The sequence below is a fragment of the Bufo bufo genome, chromosome 9 (assembly GCF_905171765.1).
Source record: "Bufo bufo chromosome 9, aBufBuf1.1, whole genome shotgun sequence".
NCBI lineage: Eukaryota > Metazoa > Chordata > Amphibia > Anura > Bufonidae > Bufo > Bufo bufo.
In genome coordinates this window covers 85,965,299-85,992,860 of record NC_053397.1, presented here as the reverse complement: position 1 = coordinate 85,992,860, position 27,562 = coordinate 85,965,299, and the positions used below count along the sequence as shown (strand labels likewise).

The following is a 27,562-nucleotide window of genomic DNA, read 5'->3' as shown; positions in this document are numbered from 1 at the left end:
GCCTCCCTTTTACTGATACAGCAGTTTACGACCACAAATGTGGCGTTTCTGTAAACTGCAGTATCAGGGTAATAAATATTAACTTTTTTTTGGTTGTTAACCCTTGTTTTGTTACCGGAAAAAACGTATTGAAATGGAAAAGTACCAAAAATAGCGGTTTTGGCACCTTTTTTTTTTGACCGTGTTAATCTGGGGGGTTAGGTCATGCGATATTTTTATAGAGGAGATTCTTACGGACACGGCTATACCTAATAAGTCTTTTTTTACAATTATTTAGGTTTTTTGACTATATTATCCTTTTTGATACCAAAAAAATGTTTTTGTATCTCTAAAGTCTAAGTGTAATTTTTTTTTTTTATCCGATTATCTTATGTGGGGGCTAATTTTTTGCGGGATGAGTGGACGGTTTTATTGGCACTATTTTGGGGGCCATATATGATTTTTTGATCGCTTGCTATTAAACTTTTTATTATGTAAGGTGACAAAAAAAATCTTTTTTTGCACCTTTTTGATTTTTTTTTCTGGACCCTGTTAATCTGGGGGGTTAGGTCATGGGGTATTTTTATATAGGAGATTATTACCGACGCAGCGATACCTAATATGTCTACTTTTAATAAATTATTTTAGTTTTTTTGGGTGTCTCAAGTCTGAGAAACAGTTTTTTTATCCAATGTCAAATTGGAATATAAATTTAGTACTCCATGGAAGTGTGATACTCCCTGAAGCAACCAATAATGCAGAGGCCTGGATGATCGGGGCACGTGTCACATTGAGTTGTGGTGTCCTTCCGTATCCCCCTCCTGTGACACACTCTGCACCTTTTTTGGGTTCGTCCCTTCTTTCCAGTATGGGGGACCACACCTGGAAAGTGTTGGCCAGGGACGATCCGGGCGCCTACAGTTCCCGAGGTACTCCGGCCTGCTCTTTCCCGGTCCGAAAAGATCAGGGCCTTGAGGACTGCCTCATAGAACTGAAGGAATGTCCCTGTGTTGCCAGTGCTCCGGGACAGCACAAAAGAGTTGTACTTGGCAACCTGTACCAAGTAGACCGCAACTTTTTTGTACCATGCCCGGGTTTTGCGCATGGCGTTATATGGCTTGAGGACTTGATCAGAGAGATCAACTGCTCCCATATACCGATTGTAGTCGACGATACAATCGGGCTTGAGGACCGTTGCCGCGGTACCTCGCACAGGGACAGGGGTGATGCCGTTACCATGAATTGGGGACAGCATATGGACATCCTTCATGTCCTTATACCTGACCAGCAACAGGTTTCCAGTGGTAAGGGCACGGGTCTCACCCCTGGGGATAGGTACCTGGAGGGGGAGGGCAGGGAGGCCGCGTTGATTTTTCCGCACAGTCCCACAAGCGGACGTGGATCTGGCGGCAAGGGACTGGAACAAGGGGATACTGGTATAAAAGTTATCCACGTAAAGGTGGTAACCCTTATCCAGCAGTGGGTACATAAGGTCCCACACAAGTTTCCCGGTAACACCCAGAGTGGGGGGACATTCTGGGGGTTGAATCCGGGAATCTCACCCCTCGTATACACGACATTTGTAAGTGTACCCTGAGGTACTCTCACAAATTTTGTATAGCTTCACGCCATACCTCGCCCGCTTGGAGGGCACATACTGGCGGAAAATGAGTCTCCCCTTGAATGCAATGAGAGACTCATCAACTGCGACCTCCCTTCCAGGTACATAGGCCTCAATGAATTTGGCCCCAAAGTAATCGATGACCGGCCGTATCTTATACAGACGGTCATGGGCAGGATCACCTTGGGGGGGACATGCTGCATTATCTGAATAATGCAGACATTTCCGAATGGCCTCAAACCGGGAGCGTGTCATGGCCGTACTGTAAAGTGGGGTCTGGTATAGGACGTCTCCACTCCAGTACAGCCTGACACTGGGTTTCTTGACCAGGCCCATATGCAGCACGAGGCCCCAAAATGTCCTCATTTCGGCTGCACTGACCGGCATCCAGCCACCGAGTCTGGCCAAAAAGGAGCCCGGATGTTGAGCAACGAACTGTTGGGCGTACAGGTTCGTCTGCTCCACCATCAGATTTACCAGTGGGTCACTGAAAAAATTACTAAAAAAGTCATATTCAGTGTAGCCCACTGTGGAAATCTGGATTCCTGATTGGCCTACAAAATCAGGAATCACGGGCTCGTATCGCTCTGGGCTACACCAGACTAGTTCACCGGCAGGGTGCTCCGGTGGATTTAACTGGTGGGCCGGGAAACCAGTACGAGCCCCAGAGCTGCTCGTACTAGGCTGGGCCACAGGGTCCCTAACATGGCGGTCCCCTTGCTCTGCCTGGCGGCGTCTCCGCCGCCTTGGGGGCTCATCATCATCGCTAGATGATGAGGACGCGGATGACAACAGGAATGTGGGGTCATCCTCATCCTCACTGGGACTCTCGGAGTCGGAGTCAAGCTGGGCGTATGCCTCCTCGGCCGAGAACGTCCGGCGGGCCATAGGGGAGTGTGTGTCTACGTGTGTATGTGCGTGTGTGTAAATCTTTATTAGGTGTGCGTGTGTGTGGGGGCACGGGTGTTCGCGAACTCACCCTAAAACTAACATTAAAAAAAGGGCAAAAAATGTGAAAAAAAATTCAAAACCGGTGATCAACCGTCCGAAGTTGATCAGCGGTGGGGAGTGCGATTCGCTAACAGTGGCCGGACGCTAAGAGTGCCGGCCACAGTCAGCGTACACAAAAAAATAAATAAATAAATAAATCCTGCACCCCAAAAAAGTTGGGGGGGGGCAAGCGGCAGCACCCCTGGGGGGTCTAGGGTCACACAGCTGTGCTGTGGACCCCAGACACCCTAACTTAGGATGATGCAATTAAAGTTTATCCAACTAACTTTCCCTTTATTTTCCCTGCCTAACCCAAACTTTCCCTATGCTTTCCCTATGTACCTGCGGTATAGATGGGGGGTGCTGGGGCACAGATCGGGTCCTGGGGGGCACAGATGGGGTGATGCTGGCACCGATGAACACGATGTGCAGGCAGCTCCTCTCTCCTACGTCTCCAGAACACAAAAGGAGGAGGAGAGGAGCGCTTGCGTCTTTTGAATCTGCCGCCGTCCCGCCCACCAGCCAATCAGAGGCGATCCTGAGAGGTGATGTCACCATCACCTCTCAGGATCGCATGATGGTGATTGGTGGGGTAAAATCACACCATCATCACCATCCTGTTCCGGGTTATCGGGTCTTCAGAGATCCGAATAACCCGGAAACGCAGAAAACCGCCGGTCTGAATTGACATGGGGGGGTCACAGAACCCCCCGACGCATTTCGCCTAGGTGCCTGCTCAATGATTTGAGCAGGCACCAGGTTCCGATCACCGCCCGCCGGGCAGCGGTGATCGGAACCATACATGACGTACCGGTACGTCATGTGTCCTTAAGTACCAGGACATCATGACGTACCGGCACATCATGTGTCCTTAAGAGGTTAAGGCTGCAAAACATGGGCCAAAGACCTCATGTGAGATAAGTTTGGCTCAGTAGAACTGCACAGGGTCTGGGTGTTGCAGTCATAATAAAAATTCTAATATCCATCATTTAAGGCCATTTGATATGGGCCTATAGCAGATAATGCAATTTTAACATGTTAGTTAACATGGTTTCAAGGGTGGAGTTCAATGCGCTAGGTTCTTTAAACATTAGCAATTACAGTTCCATCTCCCCGGAAAAGTTTAATCCCACACATGTGTTTTTACATTTGTCCATCTTTAGAGCATAAATACCTTGATGGCTGAACCACAAACCCCTTTGTATTAAGTGTCCTTGTCGATAATGTGTGATGTGTTTACAGTGTATATACATGTACTGTCTACAAACACTGCTGAATACACAGTTTAAGCAGACTTCATCTGGCCCATCCAGTTTCAGTGTTATGACAGTAAACAGCAGGGGTATAAAAGCCTAAGGTATTAGTGGGGCGCAGGTTTACTGGCTGCAGAGGACATCAACAGGACAGAATGGCTAGTCAGTCCCAGGGAATCCAGCAACTCCTTCAGGCTGAGAAAAGAGCAAAGGACAAACTTGAAGAGGCCAAAAAGAGTAAGATACTTGGTGTTCTTGGAAATTGTATTTTTTTTTTTTATAAGTGTAGTTTTTGATATATGTATTGTTTTAACCTTTCTTAAGTTGTTTTTAACCTTAATTAATTCTTAATTCTTAATTTATGTTCTGTATACACGGAGAGCAGGGTGTAGTCTAGAAGTAATGGACTGCTGTATTCTGTCATTCCTATTCCTGGAATTATTTAGGTAATGGAGAAAAATATCAGGGTAATGCCACAAGGACAGGTTTACTGAAGCCGTTTTGGATGTCAAATTCAGCAGTAAATCATACAATGAGTATAAAGGACAGATATGAGTTCTCTTTTTTTTATTTATTCACTCTTCATTTTGGCTTACAAAACTGCATCAGGAAACCTGACCATGTGGGCGTACCCTCAGTGAAGTTTTAACTACTTGCTGCTTATATTCTGTGAATGAAGAGAGCAGAAAGACTGTAGCAATATACTGATATAGCAATATACATGCTGCTGTTATTGGAGCCTCTATTCTGCTGATGGCGAGGGCAGCATTGGAGGGCAGCATTCAAGGGTCCTCATTAAAGGAGTCCTCCAGGCTTATAAAAAAAAAGCCAGCAACCTTCTGGCCAGTTGTTGGTCTGGCCGCAGAATCCACTGTTCTCAGATGGGATGCAGGCCCTTCCACTCAGGTCCCCTGCATTTGAACAGGAAGACTTAGAAACACGTCCAGTCAGGACATGAGTGGAAGAGCCCGCATCCAGTCTGAGCATAGTGGAGACAGCAGAATGGGCGACCTGACGTAGGATTTTTCCAAGGTTGGACTAGCCCACTAGTGTACCAAAGGATCTTCCAATGGGCCCAGGCTCTGGCAATAATTGACCCCTAATAAAACAGGACACTCAAGGTTCCATATATACAGAGGGTTTGCCCTCTGAATCATTTCCTCTGGTGGGCCCAAGGGACTTTAGTCTGACACTGGATCTTCCCAAAACAGGTCAGAAGGCTTGCAATTTTTTTGGAAACCTGGAGAACTCCTTTAAGGCTGCAAAACATGGGCCAAAGACCTCATGTGAGATAAGTTTGGCTCAGTAGAACTGCACAGTATCTGGGTGTTGCAGTCATAATAAAAATTCTAAAATTCATCATTTAAGGCCATTTGATATGGGCCTATAGCTGATGGTTTCAAGGGTGGAGTTCAATACACTAGTTTCTTTAGACATTAGCAATTACAGTTCCATCTCCCTGGAGAAGTTTAATCCCACACATGTGTTTTTATATTTGTCCATCTTTAGAGCATAAATACCTTGACGGCTGAACCACAAACCGCTTTGTATTAAGTGTCTCATAGACAGAAATGTGTTAAGATGAATGCATCTGGAAATGATCCACAAACAAAGGGAGGTAAAATCAAAGAAACCCAACTATGATAAAGGGCTTTGATCAGAAACTCACTTAAAGTTTATAGGGTTTTCTGTAAGATCATAAACTTACCATAGCAAGCAATATGTCCACCACCAAACCCAGAGGCAGATTTATTCCTGAGACTATTGCAAAGACACACAATATGTGTCTAATCAGAACATAGATGAGAGTTTTCTCCACCATGGCAGCACACATCCAGTTCCGCTCTCCTAGTTGCCTTTGAAATTCCAATATCTCTATTGTATTCCCTGACTATGTGGTCTCCCATCTGTCTGCAGGTTGGTATTGGGTCACACCATATGCGATTCAGTGTGGTGACAATCACACTATACAGGGTCAGTGTAAGTCAGCCATGATGTGGCCACCCTGGTCTTCCTTCTTTCCCAGACTTCTGAATGGTAACGTCAATGCTTGGAGATTAATCTCTGTCTCTCTGCTGTAGGACCTGTCAGTAGATTCATGGGGAAAAGTGTCCGCTGGGTGGCTTCCCTCTTGTTACACAAATAGGAAGAGTCCTATAAATAAGGTCATGCCAGGTGGGGAGAAGCTGGAGGAAAACTGCCCGGAGAACACTTCTCCTTGTGCGTGACTCCTAAAAATATATTTTCTCTGAAATGTTTCAGCATTACAGAATAAAGTGCTGTTCTTTGTAATGTTATGGAGGGGCCTGTCAGTATTTCAGGTTTGAACCTGATTCTACTGACAGGTTGCCTTTAAACAGATTTCTGTTCAGAATTCTGGGAAAGCTGGATAATAAGTAACACAAAGATGCCCTTGAAAAGACAAATCTAGAGGTCATGACAATGTCAACTAATGCTTAAGCAATACTGTAGTCACTTGAAGTAGACTTCTTTGTAAACTCAGACTCTTGCGTTACAACCAATATGGCTGACTTTAAAGTTCCCATGGAGGTTGGAACCCTGATTTTTCTTATGTGTTCAGGACTCTAGGAAAGCTGAGTAACAAATGCTGTATGAGCTGCAAGTTAGCCATATTGGTTATTCCAAAACATGTATAATAGTCTTTATTATACATGTTTTGGAATAACCAATATGGCCAACTTGCAGCTCATAGAGCATTTGTTACTCAGCTTTCCTAGAGTCCTGAACACATAAGAAAAATCAGGGTTCCAACCTCCATTGGAACTTTAAAGTCAGCCATATTGGTTGTAACGCAAGAGTCTGAGTTTACAAAGAAGTCTACGTCAAGTGACTACAGTATTGCTTAAGCATTAGTTGACATTGTCACGACCTCTACACTGCGTGCAGAATTATTAGGCAAATGAGTATTTTGACCACATCATCCTCTTTATGCATGTTGTCTTGCTCCAAGCTGTATAGGCTCGAAAGCCTACTACCAATTAAGCATATTAGGTGATGTGCATCTCTGTAATGAGAAGGGGTGTGGTCTAATGACATCAACACCCTATATTAGGTGTGCATAATTATTAGGCAACTTCCTTTCCTTTGGCAAAATGGGTCAAAAGAAGGACTTGACAGGCTCAGAAAAGTCAAAAATAGTGAGATATCTTGCAGAGGGATGCAGCACTCTTAAAATTGCAAAACTTCTGAAGCGTGATCATCGAACAATCAATCGTTTCATTCAAAATAGTCAACAGGGTCGCAAGAAGCGTGTGGAAAAACCAAGGCGCAAAATAACTGCCCATGAACTGAGAAAAGTCAAGCGTGCAGCTGCCAAGATGCCACTTGCCACCAGTTTGGCCATATTTCAGAGCTGCAACATCACTGGAGTGCCCAAAAGCACAAGGTGTGTAATACTCAGAGACATGGCCAAGGTAAGAAAGGCTGAAAGACGACCACCACTGAACAAGACACACAAGCTGAAACGTCAAGACTGGGCCAAGAGATATCTCAAGACTGATTTTTCTAAGGTTTTATGGACTGATGAAATGAGAGTGAGTCTTGATGGGCCAGATGGATTGGCCCGTGGCTGGATTGGTAAAGGGCAGAGAGCTCCAGTCCGACTCAGACGCCAGCAAGGTGGAGGTGGAGTACTGGTTTGGGCTGGTATCATCAAAGATGAGCTTGTGGGGCCTTTTCGGGTTGAGGATGGAGTCAAGCTCAACTCCCAGTCCTACTGCCAGTTTCTGGAAGACACCTTCTTCAAGCAGTGGTACAGGAAGAAGTCTGCATCCTTCAAGAAAAACATGATTTTCATGCAGGACAATGCTCCATCACACGCGTCCAAGTACTCCACAGCGTGGCTGGCAAGAAAGGGTATAAAAGAAGAAAATCTAATGACATGGCCTCCTTGTTCACCTGATCTGAACCCCATTGAGAACCTGTGGTCCATCATCAAATGTGAGATTTACAAGGAGGGAAAACAGTACACCTCTCTGAACAGTGTCTGGGAGGCTGTGGTTGCTGCTGCACGCAATGTTGATGGTGAACAGATCAAAACACTGACAGAATCCATGGATGGCAGGCTTTTGAGTGTCCTTGCAAAGAAAGGTGGCTATATTGGTCACTGATTTGTTTTTGTTTTGTTTTTGAATGTCGAAATGTATATTTGTGAATGTTGAGATGTTATATTGGTTTCACTGGTAAAAATAAATAATTGAAATGGGTATATATTTGTTTTTTGTTAAGTTGCCTAATAATTATGCACAGTAATAGTCACCTGCACACACAGATATCCCCCTAAAATAGCTAAAACTAAAAACAAACTAAAAACTACTTCCAAAAATATTCAGCTTTGATATTAATGAGTTTTTTGGGTTCATTGAGAACATGGTTGTTGTTCAATAATAAAATTAATCCTCAAAAATACAACTTGCCTAATAATTCTGCACTCCCTGTAGATTTGTCTTTTCAATGGGATTTTTCAGGAGAAGAAGAATTAAAGCACCTATTGTATGCATACTAGGCTCTGCTTTTTAAAGTCTTCAAAGGATCACTAACATGTTATAGAGATACAGTTGTGTTCAAAATAATAGCAGTGTGTTTAAAAAAATGAACAAAGCTCAAAATCCTTCTAATAGCTTGTATTTCCATACACACAAATGCATTGGGAACACTACACATTCTATTCCAAATCAAAACATGAAAAAAATATATCAAATTTGTGTAGCTCCTCTAACAAAATTGAAGAAAAGTGAATATTAGACTGTTCAAAAAAAAATAATAGCAGTATTTGTATTCTTCTTTACAAACTCAAACAAACATTCACTATATAAACTGAAAAATGTTTGAAGATTTTGCTTTCCTTTGAATCACTTAACTAATATTTAGTTGTATAACCACTGTTTCTGAGAACTGCTGTACATCTGTGCTGCATGGAGTCAACCAACTTCCGGCCACTAGACCCAAAAAGAACAATCTTACTTTCATCAGTCCACAAAATGTCTCTTTAGGCCAGTCAATGTGCTCTTTGGCAAATTGTAACCTCTTCAGCACGTCTTTTTTTCAACAGTGGGACTTTGCTGGGGCTTCTTGCAGATATCTTGGCTTCACATAGGCATCTTCTAATTGTAACAGTACTCACAGGTAACTAGATTTTCTTTGATCTTCCTGGAGCTGATTGTTGGCTGAGTCCTTGCCATTTTGGCTATTCTTCTATCCATTCGAATGGTAGTTTTTCACTTTCTTCCACGTCTTTCAGGTTTTAGTTGCCATTTTAAAGCATTTATGATCTTTTTAGCTGAGCAGCCTATCATTTTCTGCACTTCTTTATAGGTTTTCCCCTCTCCAATCAACTTTTTTATCAAGGTACGCTGTTCTTGTGAACAATGTCTGTAACGACCCATTTTCCTGCACTGTAACGTTCCTTAAATAAGGGCAATAATTGGCACCTGTTTATCAAAGAATGAATGACCTCACTAATTGAACTCCACACTGCTATTATTTTGAACATGCCCCTTCCAATTAGTGATTGAATTACACAGAATCAGCAGCATGCATGTCATGTCTGTTGGATTTCTATTAGTCTACTACATCTGCTAGTAAATTATTTGCCATGTGGAAATATAATTTCTACCAACAACAGGGATTGATCAGGTTAGTGATGTCTGACAGCTATTATTTTGAGCACAGCTGTATATCAAAACTTTAGATGGGTGGGGGTCTGAGCGCCAAAACGCCGCTGACGATATGCGCTCGCTTCTCTCTCCTCGTTTTAGAGATTGGTGGGGATGCTCAGATCCCCACCAATCTAAAGTTTTTATATGTCTCTATGACATATCAAAAGTTAATGACCCTTCAAAGAGTATGCCTCCTATTCACTTCATAGGCTACAGTGTTCTGCTTCTTTAGTATGTGACGCTTGTCTGCTTGATCCCCACTTTCCAACTCAGTTCAGGGTCTGATCTGTATTTTCCTATTCAGATGAGTAGGAGTTGAGGGTCTGGATAAAGAGCATATAGAGAAACATAGCGCCAAAGGCTTAAGAAGTATATTGAGAAAAGGCTTTTGGTGTCTCCTGCTGCTTTCTCAACAGATGATTACAATAACTGGAGGTACACTTTAAGGTAAGAGCTGGATGACAACGTCACAATTCTCAGCTGTAGGGAAGTTACACGACAAAGTCATGCAAGCAAGCATGCTGCAGTATTTTCTCTGTCCAAAATCCGGAACACTTGCTATTTTCCATTGAAATGCATTAATGCCGGATCCAGCCCCAAGTTTTCCAGAAAAACAGATCCGGTTTCGCGGTCTGCGCATGCGCAAGCCTTTAAAAATTTGAAAAAGATCAATACCGGATCCGTTTTTCCGGATGACAACCGGAGAGACGGATCCGGTATTGCAATGCATTTGTGAGACAGATCCGCAAATGGTATCAGTTTGCATATGTAGTGTCCCACTAGATAGGCGTGGGCACTACACAAGGGTCAATTGGTGTGCGTGTTACTTCTACTCACAAGGAACAGAAATGTTATGTTTAACTATGCATTTTATGTATTTTCTAATGTGTTTTTATATGCAATGTTCCCCTGTGTAAATGCTTAGCAGGCCTAGTTAGGGTGTAGTTAGACATCCCAGACACTAGAGGGAGATAGGGAGCCCCTAGTATAAATGTCCAGGCCCAGACAGGGAGTGGTAGTTCAGAGTCAGGAGTCTGTGTAGACAGAAGTCAGAAGGCACCAACCAGAGTTATGCTGAGGGCCTCCTCCTGACATGCAGCTTGATAGCCCTGGCTGCTAGCTATGACCAGGAGGCTAGTGAGGAACCCTAGCCTGCCTGTAGTCCAAGAGAGCCTCAGTTAGCTCCGAAGACACCCCAGTAGCAGGACAGAACCTCCTGGGAGAAACCCACAGTCCTTCACCAGTCAAGTGAGGATATTTCCAGCAAAGATAAGTACAGTAATAGGCAGAGGTACTATAAAGAAAAGCAAGGATTTATACGGGAGGAAGATATATATTTTACCAAGGATTTAAGCCACCATTTAGACATCCGGGCCTTGGGATTGAAACCAGACAGGAGTTCTAAAAGAACAGTGTACACTATTTCTGAGGAAAGGTACAACCTGATTCTGAGTGTGCTGTGGATTTACCCTCTGACTATCTTGCATGATCCATACCTGCCATTCTGTGAAATAAGCCTGCTTGTGAAGCTTGTGATCTAAAGGACTGTATAACTATCTTGCTGTACAAAGTTGGACTGTTAAGTAAAGCAACGTTTGGTTCACTATACCACCTGTGTACCTCACTTATTACTACTGGAAACCGGTGTGCCACCGTTACAGGCACTGGCGTCACGAATCCAAAAAGGGACCTTGCCCCAGGCACTCAAAATACCTGTAACATCCAGGGCACCTCATCCACCATCCGCCCTGGTCCCTTCAAACAGAGCGTGCCCCAGAGGAACTGTGTCTACCTCTCCTTCACTGCCACATGCCTGCCCAGGGTCCTCCAATACAGTGAGCAACCCTCGATTGCCCATAACCGTGACCTCACATCGCTATACCCTGCAGGTCTGGCGTGCTGCACATACAGATAGCCGAATCTGGCAGGTAGTTCCGTCAACGGAACTGCCTGCCAGAATCCAACAACGCAAGTGTGAAAGTACCCTTACTTGTTGCTAGTCTTCTGTTGACTGGGGGACTTGGGAACCCTTGACATTGGGAATGGTTTGGGCTGACCTCAGGGAACCTACTAATCACAGTTTTATAATAATCTCAACCTGTGCACTGTCTATTAATATGAATCCTAGTCTTATTATTAGGCAAATTTATGATTCAGGCTACGGACCTTTATAAATCTGACGTATTGTTAATCCTTGGCCAGACTTGTGCCAGAATTCTGAAAAATGGGTCCGTGCACCAGAATTCTTTTCGTACGCCAAAAATCTTGTGTGCTAAATTTTGGCGCATGGAGGCACTTTTAAGCCACGATGCATAAAAAGGATAGAAGAGGGTCTTAAACATTTGATAAATGTGGTGCAAAGCATGGTCAAAAGAATTTTGGTCCTAAACACTGGCACATTTTCAATAGCAAATCTGCCCCAAAAACACCCTAATTTTTGCTGTTTTTTTTAATTTTTTAATTACATTTTATAGGGAGGTATAAAATCTACTGCCTTTTTCAATGGCTTCTTTACTCACTTTTAGGCCTCATGCACACGACCGTTGTGTGCATCCGTGGCCGTTGTGCCGTTTTCCGTTTTTTTTTGCGGACCCATTGACTTTCAATGGGTCCGTGGAAAAATCGGAAAATGCACCGTTTTGCAGCCGCATCCGTGATCCGTGTTTCCTGTCCGTGTTGACCTGTCCTATTTTTTTGACGGACAACGGTTCACGGACCCATTCAAGTCAATGGGTCCGTGAAAGAACACGGATGCACACAAGATTGGCATCCGCGGCCGTGATCCGTGGCCGTAGGTTACTTTCATACAGACGGATCCGAAGATCCGTCTGCATAAAAGCTTTTTCAGAGATGAGTTTTCACTTCGTGAAAACTCATATCCGACAGTATATTCTAACACAGAGGCGTTCCCATAGTGATGGGGACGCTTCTAGTTAGAATATACTATGAACTGTGTACATGACTGCCCCCTGCTGCCTGGCAGCACCCGATCTCTTACAGGGAGCTGTGATCCGCACAATTAACCCCTCAGGTGCTGCACCTGAGGGGTTAATTGTGCATATCATAGCCCCCTGTAAGAGATCAGGGGCTGCCAGGCAGCAGGGGGCAGACCCCCCTCCCTCCCCAGTTTTAATTTCATTGGTGGCCAGTGCGGCCCCCCCCCCGGCCCCCCTCTATTGTAATATCATTGGTGGCCAGTGTGCGACCTCCCCCGGCCCCCCTCCCTCCCTCTATTGTATTATCATTGGTGGCCAGTGTGCGCCCCCCCCGGCCCCCCCTCTATTGTATTAATATCATTGGTGGCCAGTGTGCGGCCACCCCGCCCCCCCCCTCCCTCCATTTATTGTATTATCATTGGTGGCCAGTGTGCGGCCCCCCCCGGCCCCCCCTCTATTGTATTATCATTGGTGGCCAGTGTGCGGCCCCCCCCTCTATTGTATTAATATCATTGGTGGCCAGTGTGCGGCCCCCCCGGCCCCCCCTCTATTGTATTAATATCATTGGTGGCCAGTGTGCGGCCTCCCCTCCCCCCCCCCCCGATCATTGTTGGCAGCGGAGATTCCGATCAGAGTCCCAGTTTAATCGTTATGGGGCTCCGATCGGTAACCATGGCAACCAGGACGCTACTGCAGGCCTGGTTGCCATGGTTACTTAGCAATATTACAATATTAGAAGCATCATACTTACCTGCTGCGCTGTCTGTGACCGGCCGGGAGCTCCTCCTACTGGTAAGTGACAGATCATTAAGCAATGCGCCGCACAGACCTGTCACTTACCAGTAGGAGGAGCTCCTGGCCGGTCACAGACAGCGCAGCAGGTAAGTATGATGCTTCTAATATTGTAATATTGCTAAGTAACCATGGCAACCAGGCCTGCAGTAGCGTCCTGGTTGCCATGGCTACCGATTGGAGCCCCAGAGCGATTAAACTGGGACTACGATCGGAATCTCCGCTGCCACCAATGATCGGGGGGGGGGGGAGGGGAGGCCGCACACTGGCCACCAATGATATTAATACAATAGAGGGGGACCGGGGGGGCCGCACACTGGCCACCAATGATAATACAATAGAGGGAGGGAGGGGGGGCCAGGGGGGCCGCACACTGGCCACCAATGATAATACAATAAATGGAGGGAGGGGGGGCCGGGGGAGGTCGCACACTGGCCACCAATGATATTACAATAGAGGGAGGGGGGGCCAGGGGGGCGCACTGGCCACTAATGAAATTAAAACTGGGGAGGGAGGGGGGTCTGCCCCCTGCTGCCTGGTAGCCCCTGATCTCTTACAGGGGGCTATGATATGCACAAACCTCTCAGGTGCAGCACCTGAGGGGTTAATTGTGCGGATCACAGCCCCCTGTAAGAGATCGGGTGCTGCCAGGCAGCAGGGGGCAGTCATGTACACAGTTCGTTGTATATTCTAACTAGAAGCGTCCCCATCACTATGGGAACGCCTCTGTGTTAGAATATACTGTTGGATATGAGTTTCACGATCTAACTCATATCCGACAGTATATTCTAACATAGAGGCGTTCCCATGGTGATGGGGACGCTTCAAGTTAAAATATACCATTGGATTGGAGAAAACTCCGATCCGATGGTATAATAGGGACTCCTGACTTTACATTGAAAGTCAATGGGGGACGGATCCGTTTGAAATTGCACCATATTGTGTAAACGTCAAACGGATCCGTCCCCATTGACTTGCATTGTAATTCAGGACGGATCCGTTTGGCTCCGCACGGCCAGGCGGACACCAAAACGACTTTTGTACGCACAATAGCGTACAAATTATCTGAATATAGAAATTTCTACAATCCAAATTGTATCAAATTATGAAATATTATAGAAGGTGGGTCTAATATACAGAGAGGAACCAAACAAACACTTTCTGGATCAATATTGTCGTTGTAAAAATGCAAATCTATACCTCAGATCGAAAAGAGGGACATTTAAGGAGCAAAGATGGACAAAAGAGGGACATTTAAGGAGCAAAGATGGACAAAAGAGGGACATTTGCTCTAGGGGAACACATGAAAAAAACACGTAAAAATGTTTTTACAGGCCAAAAAAAGAAAATATGTGTGAAGGTTTGTCAACGCAAGTCACTTGAAACCCACTATGATATGATGTCTTTACCAGGAACTGTCCTTGTAACACGAGCTCAGGGCCGGCTCTATTATTACCACAAACACTCCTAGTTTTCACTGTACATTGTGGCAGGCGAGTGACGACTGCCTCCGCTGTTTACCCCATACAGCCTATGCAGACTCAGGCCGTTAACCCTTTGTGTGCTTTGTGTCTAGCTTACAAACACGCTTTTGTACCTGTTATTTCTTTCCTTGAATATTACCGTACAGCAACAAAACAGCGCAAAATATTATCAATCTATACTAAGACAGGAAGAAAATAAGGCTTTAGTGCATTTCACTTGTTTCTTATGCACTGCTCTCAGATGGGTGAGACAACTTCGCTTCCTGCCTCTGGTTTCTTATACATTGATTCACTTACGGTAAATGTCAGCAATGTGACTCGAAGCCTGTATTATTTAAAGGGGAAGTGGAGACAGGAAGACATTATTTGAGGTCTATCTTTTTCTTCTGCTATTTGCATAATGGAACAGGAGTTTTCATAGTTGTGCTGTACTGTTTTACGCATTTACTGGTTTTACAATGCCGTCCCTGCTTTTATTTACAGTATGTATGTTAAAGGGGTTGTCACTTAAAAATGTAAAATAAAAAATTAAAGGGGTTCTCTGGACTTTTAATATTGAAGCCCTATCCTCACTACTCAGGACAAATCAGCAATATCAGATCAGGTCCCAGACCCCACCGATCAGCTGTACGATCAGCTTACACGTGCCGTCTGCCTAGGTCACCAACATTTAAAAATAGTTAGGGAGGGTTAACATCACATTTTTGTCATACGTTTTAGGGTGTTTTCACATCACGTTTTTGCTATCTGATTAACTTATATGTTGAGAAAAGATACAAGAAGATATAAAAAAGTATACATTAATGTATACTTTGTTTTACATTGGAACTGTATGTCATCTGTCTGAGGCATCCGTTTAACATATACATTTTTTTGTGTATGTTAAATGTATGACAAAAACGTGATGCGAACCCAGCCTAACAGATCCCCTACACTCCTCAGCTGCCCTGCCAGTGACATAATGCTGTCATTGCTATCCAATACATTCCAGAACTGTAAGGGTTACATAGCATCATAAATCAGTATAATGCTATGCGACCCGTCAGTGCTGGGAGCTCAGGACAGGTACTCTCGCTGACACACACTGCGAGTCTAATGTGTGGAACTCGCTCGTGTGAACGGAGCCTTAGGTCTCCTGCACACGAACGTGTGCGCTCCGTGGTCGTGCTGCGGCCTGAAAATTGCGGGCCGCAATGCACGAACACCGTCCGCGGGGCAGCCGCAGCGGATCGCGGACCCATTTACTTTAATGGGTCCCCGATCCGGCCGTTCCGCAAAAAGATAGAACATGTCCTATCTTTTTGCGAAATGGAAGTATGGGACGAAACCCCACGGAAGCACTCCGTAGTGCTCCCATAGGGTTCCGTTCCGTGCTTCCGTTCCGCACCATTCCGCATCTCCGGATTTGCAGACCCATTGAAGTGAATGTCCTATTATTGCCCACAAATCTAGTTACGTGGCTCCATTCAAGTCAATGGGTCTGCAAAAAAAGCGGAACACATATGGAATGTACTCCGTATGTCTTCCGTATCCGTTCCATTTTTGTGGAACCATCCATTGAAAATTTTATGCCCCGCCCAATTTTTTCTATGTAATTACTGTACAATGGCCTATGTCTGAATTTCCGTTCCGCAAAATAGAGCATGTCTTATTATTGTCCACATGCACAAGGATAGTACTGTTCTATTAGGGGCCAGCTGTTCCGTTCCACAAAATACGGAATGCACACGGACGTCATCCGTATTTTATGCTGATCCGTTTTTGCGGACCACAAAATACATACGGTCGTGTGCATGAGCCCTTAGTCTGTGTTACCAGGGACGGATTTTGCCTGACAACAGGCAGTGGACTGCAACTTAGATGGAAGTGAGACCCCTAGAGGCCTTGACTGTACAGCTCTTTTCAGGTGGATGCAGGCAGATTCTTTTTAAATGAAGTGATTGCTATTTACACCATTCTCTATTAAATGAAATGTAATTGTGTGAAGGTATAGTGACTCTTTAAACAGTTTTCTGTTCAGGGCTCTCGGAAAGCTGGATATAAATAAGTCACACTGAGTCGCCCTTGAAAAGACAAATCTAGTCAAGCGGTGCTTGTACAACAGTCTCTCTACACAGAAGTCTTTGTAAAGTCAGAACTCGACTTCACTTTATTCAATAGTTTTGAAATCCAAGCGACATATCTTCCATCTTACGCGTTTTGCGCACATAGGTTTATTTTATTGATGGTGCTGAATTTTTGGGATATTTCATTCATACACTGTAATGAGTCTGTAATGCAGTACATTCCAAATCCAATGCATTTATTGATTTTTTTTTTCTCCAGATTTTTTATAAATGCCTTCATACGAATCCGGCAGGAGAAAAGCTCCATATGTAGGGATACAGAGGCACTGTTGAGGGTATATGCACCTCTATGGAAGCCCTATTAGAGCCCAGTACAATACAGAGCCGCTATATGGCTGCATGCATGAGATCTTTTTGTTAGGAAACAGCTTCAGCACCACAATAGTTGCTCTAATTGGACTTGTGGAAGGGACTATTTCCCCATATATTTTTTCTCTTGCCATTTTGCTGTCAGTTCTATAAAATTTTCAGACGTACAACTATACAGTGATCCCTCAAGATACAATGGCCTCAGGATACAATATTTTCAACATACAATGTCTTCTCTGGCCCATCGTAAGTTGAAACTAGACTCAACATACAATGCCTCAGACTCAGATTCAACCAATCAAGGCCACTTCGCTGGTAAAATAACTGGATTAGTTGCTAGTTAACAGCTATTCCTGACTGTTATATGTAAGGACTTGTTTTATCTGTCTTAGTTATCTGCTTATTTTTCTTAAATCTTTATTTTCTCTCATCTTGGATGACTTCTTGGGGCTTTGGAACCGATTACTCAACTTACAATGGTTTCAACATACAATGGTCACCCTGGAACCAATTAATATTGTATCTTAAGGGACCACTGTATTGTAACTCGTTATATGCCTATGGATTCACTATTGTGTATCATTTGCTATCATACTGTATAACCACAGCCTATAAAGCATGAAAAGAGGATGTATAGAATTTTCTAAAAAAACGGTGCAGCACAGGTCCTAGGGTGGCCTCCTGAGCATCGGACACAAAAAACATGTTGTTGCATAAGAGCAAATTAACTATGAGTAGGCCTAGGGTGACCTCCTGGGCATTGGCCCACTGTAAAATTTCCCTCTGTATGGCCAATCTGTCCCTGAGGACAATCCTCCATCGCATTCATCTAAGTACTCCACTGCATGGCTAGCCAGTAAAGGCCTTAAATATGAAAGAATAATGACATGGCCCCCTTCCTCACCTGACCTAAACCCTCTTGAGAACTTGTGGGCCCTTCTTAAATGGGAGATTTACGGTACAGGAAAACAGTCCACCTCTCCGAACAGTGTCTGGGAGGCTGTCGTTGCTGCTGCACAAAAGATTGATCGTCAATAGATTAAGAAACTGAAAGACTCCATGGATGGAAGGCTTTCGACTGTTATTGAAAAGAAGGGGGACTATATTGGTCACTGATTTTTTGGGGGAAATGTCAGAAATGTTTATTTGTAAATTTTGAGTTTGTTTATTATTCTCACTTTAACAGATTAAAATAAACAAGTGAGATGGAAAATTTCCATTTCCATTTAGTTACATAATAATTACTCTAATATTTGCCCAATAATTATGCACATGTAGATATTCTCCTAAGAAAGCCAAAACCTCACTTTTACTTTCTTAAATATTCAGGTTTGAGGTTTATTAACATTTTGGATTGACCGACAGCATTGTAGTTGTTCAATAATAAACTTAATCCTCAAAAATACAACTTGCCTACTTTACTTACCTGCTCCTCACCACTTGTTTCAAGCTTCCTGGCTGCCTTCACTGAACTTTCAGTCCCTGTCTGTCAACTGCCGCAAGGACGGGGTCAATGACTGGCCTTCATGGTGACATCCCCAAGCGACACATAACCAAGCAGTGATGTGTTATATGGGAACATGCCACCGCTGATGCCAGTCATTGGCTGCAGCAGGACACTGACCCTGTCCTTCCATGCATTCCATGCAGAAAACGTTTCCAATCTTTTTTTTATATATAAAGATCCATATATATTGTTATTTTTACCTTAAATTGGAGCCTTTGTTTTTTCTGCAAGGCTCACCGCATGTCCATTCAGCGATGCTTTCGTTGGGGAACACACATGTTCAGAAACACTGACTGAGGGCCTAATAGTGGGCAATTGATCAAAATACCACTCTTTGGCTGTCACTAGTATCTGGCTCTTATAGAGAAAGTTGAGCATGTACAGTATGTGTAGCAAAAAGTTGCCAGCAGAGATGGAAGCGTACAGGGTAGTTCTCCAAATATCAACTTCAGCAACTGTGAGAAATGCACATTTTTACATCTTTTGGGAACAAAATGTGTCTTGCATTACCAAATGGGAGCCAACTGTCCCTTTCCTGTTGTACTAGAAAACTAGATTTTATTAAAGTAGTCATTGAAATGTTTTTTTCGTCTTAATCTAGGAAAAAATAAGCGATTAAGGCAAGCAAAAGAAGAAGCAATTGCAGAAATCGATCAGTACAAGCTTAAAAGAGAGAATGACTTTCGACGTATCCAGACTACTGTAAGTAACTACAATGTTTGACGCATGGTTCCCAATGCATATGCACTAGCATGAGGCCAGGTGTTTCGTATCTCGAAATACTCATTATTGTCTTTGGCCCAATTAGAGAGGTAAAGAAAACATTCACTATTTTTTTCTTTAACCACCTCCCGACTGCCTAACGCAGGGATGCGTCCTGCGGGCGGCCGGGTTATTCCTCCTGGACGCATCGGCACGTCATCTCGCGAGATGCGAGATTTCCTGTGAACGCGCGTTCACAGGATCGCAAGGTAAACGAGTTGATCTACAACCTGCCAGCGGCGATCATTCGCTGTCAGGCTGTAGATGCGATTTTTTTAACATCAGAAAGGTTTTGTTAACAGCGTCTAATATACCTGCTACCTGGTCCTCTGGTGGTCCCTTTTGCTTGGATCGACCACCAGAGGACACAGGCAGCTCTGTAAGTAGCACCAAGCACCACACTACACTACACCCCCCCCTGTCACTTATTAACCCCTGATCACCCCATATAAACTCCCTGATCACCCTCCTGTCATTGATCACCCCCCTGTAAGGCTCCATTCAGACGTCCGTATGTGTTTTGCGGATCCATGGATCCGCGGATCCGCAAAACACGGACACCGGCAATGTGCTTTCCTCATTTTGCGGATAAGCACATTGCCAGAACTATATAGAAAATGCCTTTTCTTGTCCGCAATTGCGGACAAGAATAGGACATGTTCTATATTTTTGCGGAACGGAAGTGCGGACCCGGAAGTGCAGATCCGCAATTCCGGATCCGAGCGGGACAAAGTCTGTCCCCATAGAAATGAATCGATCTGCAATTACGTTCCACAAAGTGCGGAACAGAATTGCGGACGTGTGAATGGGGCCTAAGGGTCCCTTATCACCGCCAGTTAGTTAGCCACTTGTTAGGTAGTTAGCGCCCTCCGCACCGCAGTCACTGATTAGCGTCATCGCTGTCGCTAATCAGCACTATATAGTATCTGTAAGTGATCAAGACTGATCGCAATCAGATCTATATCAGTACATTCGGGTCACCTTAGGCTCTACAAAAAACGCAGTGTTCGCCCGATCAGGCCTGATCTTGTGCGCACATGCGCGTTCAGTCCGCCCCACCGCAGTGACAGAAATGTTTTTTTTCTGATCACTGCAAAAACACAGTAAAATCGCTGCGGCGCTATAAAGATCACTTTTGAGCTTTTAGGATCTTTATTAACGATCGCAGCTTTTTTTTTTTTATGCACATTTTTTGGCAGAGATTTTTGTCATCCACATTGATCGATGCGAATGAAGAAATCTGTGCCGTTCATTTTTTCTTTCAGCCCAGAGGCTGAACGAAAAAAAAAAAATCCTATTACCCGTATGCTCAATATAAGGCCTCATGCACACGACCGTGCCGTTTTTTGCGGTCCGCAAACCGCGAATTCGCAAAAACCGGAAGGCGCCCGTGTTGACTTCCGCAATTTGCGGAACGGAACGGGTGCCGGCAATATAAATGCCTATTCTTGTCCGCAAAGCGCGGACAAGAATAGGACATGTTATATTTATTTAGCGGGGCCGCGGAACGGAGCCACGGATGCGGACAGCACACGGAGTGCATTCCGCATCTTTTGCGGCCCCATTGAAATGAATGGGTCTGCATCCGAGCCGCCAAAATGGCAGCTCGGATGCGGACCCAAACAACGGTCGTGTGCATGAGGCCTAAGGAGAATAGCAGAAACTCCTAATGCTGGCCATACATGTAATGATTGCGGAGACCCTCAAATGCCAGGGCAGTACAAACACCCCACAAATGACCCCATTTTGGAAAGAAGACATCCCAAGGTATTCGCTGAGGGGCATATTGAGTCCATGAAAGATTGAAATGACTTTGTGAGAAAAAAATAAATAAAAAATTTCTGCTAACTTGTGCCAAAAAAAATATATTCTAGGAACTCGCCATGCCCCTCACGGAATACCTTGGGGTGTCTTCTTTCCAAAATGGGGTCACATGTGGGGTATTTATACTGCCCTGGCATTTTAGGGGCCCTAAAGCGTGAGAAGTAGTTTGGAATCCAAATGAGTAAAAAATGCCCTGTGAAATTACTCATTGGAATTTGGGCCCCTTTGCGCACCTAGGCTGCAAAAAAGTGTCACACATGTGGTATCGCCGCACTCAGGAGAAGTAGGGCAATGTGTTTTGGGGTGTATTTTTACATATACCCATGCTGGGTGAGAGAAATATCTCTGTAAATGACAACTTTTCATGAGGGGCATGGCGAGTTCATGTAAAAGTTAGTGGAATATGAGACTTTGTAAGAGAAAAAAATAAAAATATAAATCATTTTCCGCTAACTTGTGCCAAAAAAAATATATTCTAGGAACTCGCCATGCCCCTCACGGAATACCTTGGGGTGTCTTCTTTCCAAAATGTTTTTTTTTTTTCTCAGAAAGTGTCATTTTCCGCTAACTTGTGAATTTTTTTTTAATCATACATGAACTCACCATGCCCCTCCGTGAATACTTTTGGGTGTCTTCTTTCTAAAATGGGGTCATTTGGGGGTTATTTATACTATCCTGGCATTCTAGCACCTCAAGAAACATGACAGGTGCTCAGAAAGTCAGAGCTGCTTAAAAATGCGGAAATTCACATTTTTGTACCATAGTTTGTAAACGCTATAACTTTTGTGCAAACCAATAAATATACACTTATTGGATTTTTTTATCAAAGACATGTAGCACAATAAATTCTGACACAAACTTGTATAGAAATGTAATTATATTTGAACAATTTAACCAGAGAAAGTTAAAAATACACTTTTTTTGAGAAAATTGCAGCCTATTTTGATTAATATTGGAAAAAAGAAAAATCTTAGGAGCAATCAAATACCACCAAAAGAAAGCTGTATTTGTGAGAAGAAAAGGAGGTAAAATTCATTTGGGTGGTAAGTTGTATGACTGAGCAATAAACCGTGAAAGTAGTGTAGTGCAGACGGTGGCGTGATGACGTAGGCGTCACGCTCTCTCCTCCTCCTCCCGGGGCTCGGCCGCCTCCGCTCTCCCTGAGGTCTCTGCGGTCTGCGGCTTCTCTCCACTTAGCCCTGGGGAACCCGCTTCGTAGTCCGATCCCCGTTGCTGTTTACGCGCTTTCCAGCCCGATCCCCGCTGCTGTTATACCTCTGCTCCTGCCTTCAAGCCTGCTCCCTCCTCTCCCTCTCCACTTACCCCACGTAAGTTGTGGACTTCCAGCCTCCTTCTCCCGAAGTTTGTCCCCTACCTGGACTTTCTACTTGACTCCGGCATCGGCATTGGTTTGTTCCGGGCGCTGGTTTGGCGCTCCTTCTGTTTGCTCCTCTCTGCACTCTCCGTTAGGGCTGCCTGCGAGCTTCTCTGCTGTCTCTGTGGTGGGGTCTGCTACGGCTGTGCTCTGGGTCTCCGGTTCTATTTTTCTGTGGTGAGATCCTTGGCCGGCGTCCCTGGAGTGGCTGGCTGGCTTCCTGGTGGCTCCCCTCATCCCCTGGCTACTATCCTGGGATCCGTGATTTCCTGGCTCCACGCGGAAACGGGTGAGATGGTTCCTTTTTTCCCTGCGCGTTGTATATGGTTGGTGAGAAATCTGCTGCAATTTGTGCTGGTGGATTACTAGTATGGGGGGGGGGGGGGGGGATGGGTTGGGCTCTGATGCATGTTTTTTTTTTTCTTCCTTATTATAGTTGACAATGTCCATCAGAATTTTAACCTGGAATGTTAGGGGACTTGGGGACAAAAGAAAGAGACAAGCGGTTTTTGACATGATGAGTACACATCTTCCAGCGATTGTATGCCTGATAGAAACACATCTTACTGGGGAGACTTGGAGGATGGTCACCAGGGGATGGGCTGCGCACACATACCACTCGACCTTCTCTAGTCATTCCAGGGGAGTGACAGTTTTTATTCATAAAACAATTGAATTTTTTTGCGAGGCGTCCTCTGTTGACAACCAGGGAAGATTTGTCTTTCTATACTGTAAGTTGGCCGGTAGGATGTGCAGTCTGGCATTTGTTTATATCCCACCTCCATTCTCGTTCTCAGTGCTGAATTCTCTGTTAACATTTATTGACAAATGGCCAGAATGCCCCACATTGATTATTGGGGATTTCAATTGTGTTATGAATCCGATAGTAGACAGGGTCGTTCTGGGCGTTGAGGGAGATGCCCCGGTTCAGGGATCCCCCCTGGCTCGCTTCTGTTCTGAGGCCGGGTTTGAGGATGTTTGGGGAGGTCTGGGCCAAGGGAGAAGAGTCTTTTCATGTATTAGTAAATCAGGTATATCTATGTCCAGAATAGACCATGCACTGATTAATAGAAAATATGTACGACACGTAACAAGAATGAAGTACGAGTCTAGGTCACTCTCGGATCATCTACCGATGGGGAGGTTTCCCTTTAGATTAAATCACTATTGGCTTTTACTAATAAAGGACCATGAAATAATACAAAGGGAAATAAACCAATTTTGGCTAGCTAATTATGGGTCAGCTAAAATCCAGGCGGTATGGGACACTTTTAAGGCCTATATGAGGGGAATAATGGTCAGTCATATTGCAAATTTGAGAAAGGAGTACGGGAAAAACGAGAAAAATTTAAAAGAACAAGCGTCCTCAGCTACACAATATTTAATATAAATAGGACAGAGGAAAATAGGGAAAATATGCAGAAGAGTGTACAACAATACTCAGACTTCTTGTTCGACAAAGCACAACAGAGCCTATTCTTCAAAGGGCAAAAATACTTTACTGAATCAGGCCGCCCAGGGAAACTTTTATCTAGGGTGATCTCTATTCAGGAATCAAAAAAAAATATAGATAATATATGACTGCCCCATGGGAGGATGGTTAGGGGACACGATTCCATAGAGAGGGCCTTCCTTGACTACTTCTCAGACCTCTATAGAGCCGATTGTAAGATCACGGATGAATTGATGGACTTCTATCTTGATAGCATAGCTTTTCCCACTATTACTTTGGCGCAAAGGAAGGTACTTGAGGCCGATCTCTCTATCCAGGAGCTGGAGGGCGCAATTAAATTATGTGCGGGTAACTCCGCCCCCGGATCGGACGGACTCCCATACGAATTCTATGTTAGATATAAAGAGGATGTTTTTCCTAGATTGTTGGAGGTCCTTGCTGAGTCGGTGGAGGAAGGGAACCTGCCGGGTTCAATGATGGAAGCAGTAATAATATTAATTCCAAAAAAAGGTAAGGACCCCGTAGATATGGGATCCTATAGACCGATCTCGCTGTTGAACGCCGATGTAAAGCTCCTGGCGAGAATTTTGGCCACAAGACTTTCTAGGGTAATCGCCTCTGTTGTCCACCCGGACCAGAACGGTTTTATTCAAAACAAAGGTACACACCACAATCTCCACCGGCTTTTTGCCAATATACAGGCCCCTGGCGGGTCTGCGGGTCTGCTCGCTCCATCCTGTCTCTAGATGCCTCAAAGGCCTTCGACAGGGTGGAGTGGCTGTTTCTGTGTAAGGTTTTGGCGAGGATGGGCTTTGGGGAGAGATTTAGAAATATGATCAAGACACTCTATAGATCCCCTACGGCCAGGCTGAGTCTCAATGGGAGCCTCACTTCAAGCTTTGATCTAAATAGAGGTACCCGGCAGGGTTGCCCACTGTCTCCACTCTTATTCGATATCTACATTGAGCCCTTGGCCCTGGCTGTTAGGCAGGATCCTCAAATTAAAGGTTTTGGAATACTAGGAGAGGAAGATCGTATTTCTTTATATGCGGACGATGTTCTTTTTTTTTTCAGATAACACAGAGATAACTGTCCCAAGATTTATTCATAATGTTAAACTATTTGGTGGGGTATCGGGCCTAGATATAAACTGGTCAAAGACTATTCTGATGCCAATAGACTCAGTGTCTCAAGAGGAATCCTTGATAACCCAGCTAGATCTGGTTGATACCTTTCAATACTTGGGTATGACGATATCTCCCAAGGTTGAAGACTCGGTACATCTTAACCTGACCCCATTGATAACAAAAATAAAGCAAAAATAGGGACTTGGCTAAGACTTCCCTTATCCAGAGCGGATCGAGTTTCACTGGTTAAAATGGTAATTCTACCCCAATTCCCCTATGTTCTTAGGAATTTACCTATTTGGATAGAGGATAAATATTAATGGAAAGAATAATCAACGATTTGATTTGGGGAAGAAAACGAGTGAGACTCAAACCTTTATAAGCCTTTGGACCATGGGGGTCTAAACCTCCCATGCTTCAAAGGCTATTTCTAGGTTTGGACGTGCAGTGAATGGTCAAATAGCACTTTCTTAAGTAGCCTAGTAAGAAGCTCTCCACATAATAATATATTCACGCTTTTGGAATCGGGGTTATTGTCTAATAGGGACCGGGGGCATAGAGGGACTATAAAACTTCTAATGAAAATATGGGCTGTTACTAGAGAATGGTTGGGGGTAAAAGGATCACTCACATTCACGCCTCTTTGGCACAACACTCACCTACAGATATTAGATGGTATAGCACAGGATCAATTCTGGCAAAAGAATGGGATTTTTTCCCTGGCACAGGTTGTTAAAAACTGAGAAATTATGCCGTTTGTGGAACTATCACATAGTGTAGAGAATCTGTCATGGTTTAGGTACTTCCAGCTTCATTCTGCACTTTTTAGTTTGGATGATAAATTACTGTTAGAAATAGATAATTCCTCCCCGCTAAATGAGAGGTTTGGGAAGGCACCAGTAAGAATGAATATTTCAAATATATATAAATTATTAATTAATTCACGGTTTTCTGAGACAATCACCAGGGCAAAAGGCTTGGGTGAGGGATTGCCCAAATATACAAAGTATAAGGTGGGGGAGTATTTTTACTAACCCAGATGTACTATCCCACAACTTCAATCATGTCCTAATACAGTTTAATATTTATCATAGATTATATATTACCCCTACTTGGCTTAACAAGTGTGGAATAAGAGATTCCTCCAACTGTCCTCGATGTGTTACTGCCGGTGCGGATTGCATACATATGATCTGGGCATGCCCAGAACTTGGGGCATATTGGAGTGGTATTAATAAGTTTCTTATTTACAAACTAAAAACACAGATTCCTCTTGAGCCACAACTGTTTTTACTGAACGATCTCTCGTTACTAACTAGTCATAAACCCCAAAAGATTCTAATAGGCAGAATATTACTATTGGGTAGGGTCCTGATGCACGTCAGGCCCCAGAAGTAAATAAATGGATAAATCTGGTGAATAAGGTGAAAAATTACGAGCTGATTCTCTATAAGCAGAGGGGTGGAATTGAGAAATGGGTTAAGATATGGGACAGCTGGTAACTCTGATAGGACTGTACAACTGTAATTTATCCTAATTATTATTTTATATTATATATAATTTTTTATTTTTTTTCGCCCCCTCTTCTCTTCTCCCTTCTCCTTATCTTTTTAAGGGGGGCTGTGGGGGGAGGTTGGGGTCCACGCATCACATGCTGGGGGGGGTTAAGGGGGGGAAAGAGATGGGGGAAAAAAATAAGGGGGTTTGAAAAATGTATACTAATTTCTAATTATATTTTTGTGTACTGTTTGTATAGTAATAAAGATGTTAAATTTAAAAAGAAAGAAAGTAGTGTAGTGCAGAATTGTAAAAAGTGGTCTGGTCATTAATGGGGTTTAAGCTAGGGGGGCTGAGGTGGTTAAAGTCCCCCATACACATTAGTGTACAAACTGTATCTGCCCATAGCAACCAATCACAGCCCAGCTTTTATTTTACTACAGCACGTGTTACTATACATGACATAGCATGATTATATTGAACTTATGTTATCAGTTAGATTTCATTGTTTATTATATTCCTTCCACAGATAATGGGATCCCAAGGAAACCTGGCAACAAACATTGATGAACAGACTGGTCAGAAGATGCAAGCATATAATGCCAACTATCAGAAGTACAAGGAGAATGTACTCCAGGAACTCTTAAAAATGATATATGATATTAATCCAGAGCTTCATGTCAATTATAAGTACAAGGAATAATACAATCTGCTTGCATCACTAGAGAGAATGAAGTGTTACTCCAGCCAATGAAATAAAGGTACATGAATTGCTGGACTGAGACAATATTTTGGTGGAGCATCAAAATTGCCAGTGAGAAATTTTCCAAATAAATCTGTTTCAATATC

General features: G+C 43.9%; 1 protein-coding gene across 1 annotated transcript; it reads left to right on the top strand.

The window, feature by feature from the left end:
• The first annotated feature begins 3,946 nt into the window (after positions 1–3,946).
• Positions 3,947–27,562, top strand: ATP6V1G3 (ATPase H+ transporting V1 subunit G3). Its single transcript, XM_040407255.1, has 3 exons — positions 3,947–4,080; positions 19,277–19,377; positions 27,243–27,562. Exons 1-3 carry the CDS (start codon positions 3,999–4,001, stop codon positions 27,414–27,416), a joined length of 357 nt encoding a protein of 118 aa, XP_040263189.1. The 5' UTR covers positions 3,947–3,998; the 3' UTR covers positions 27,417–27,562.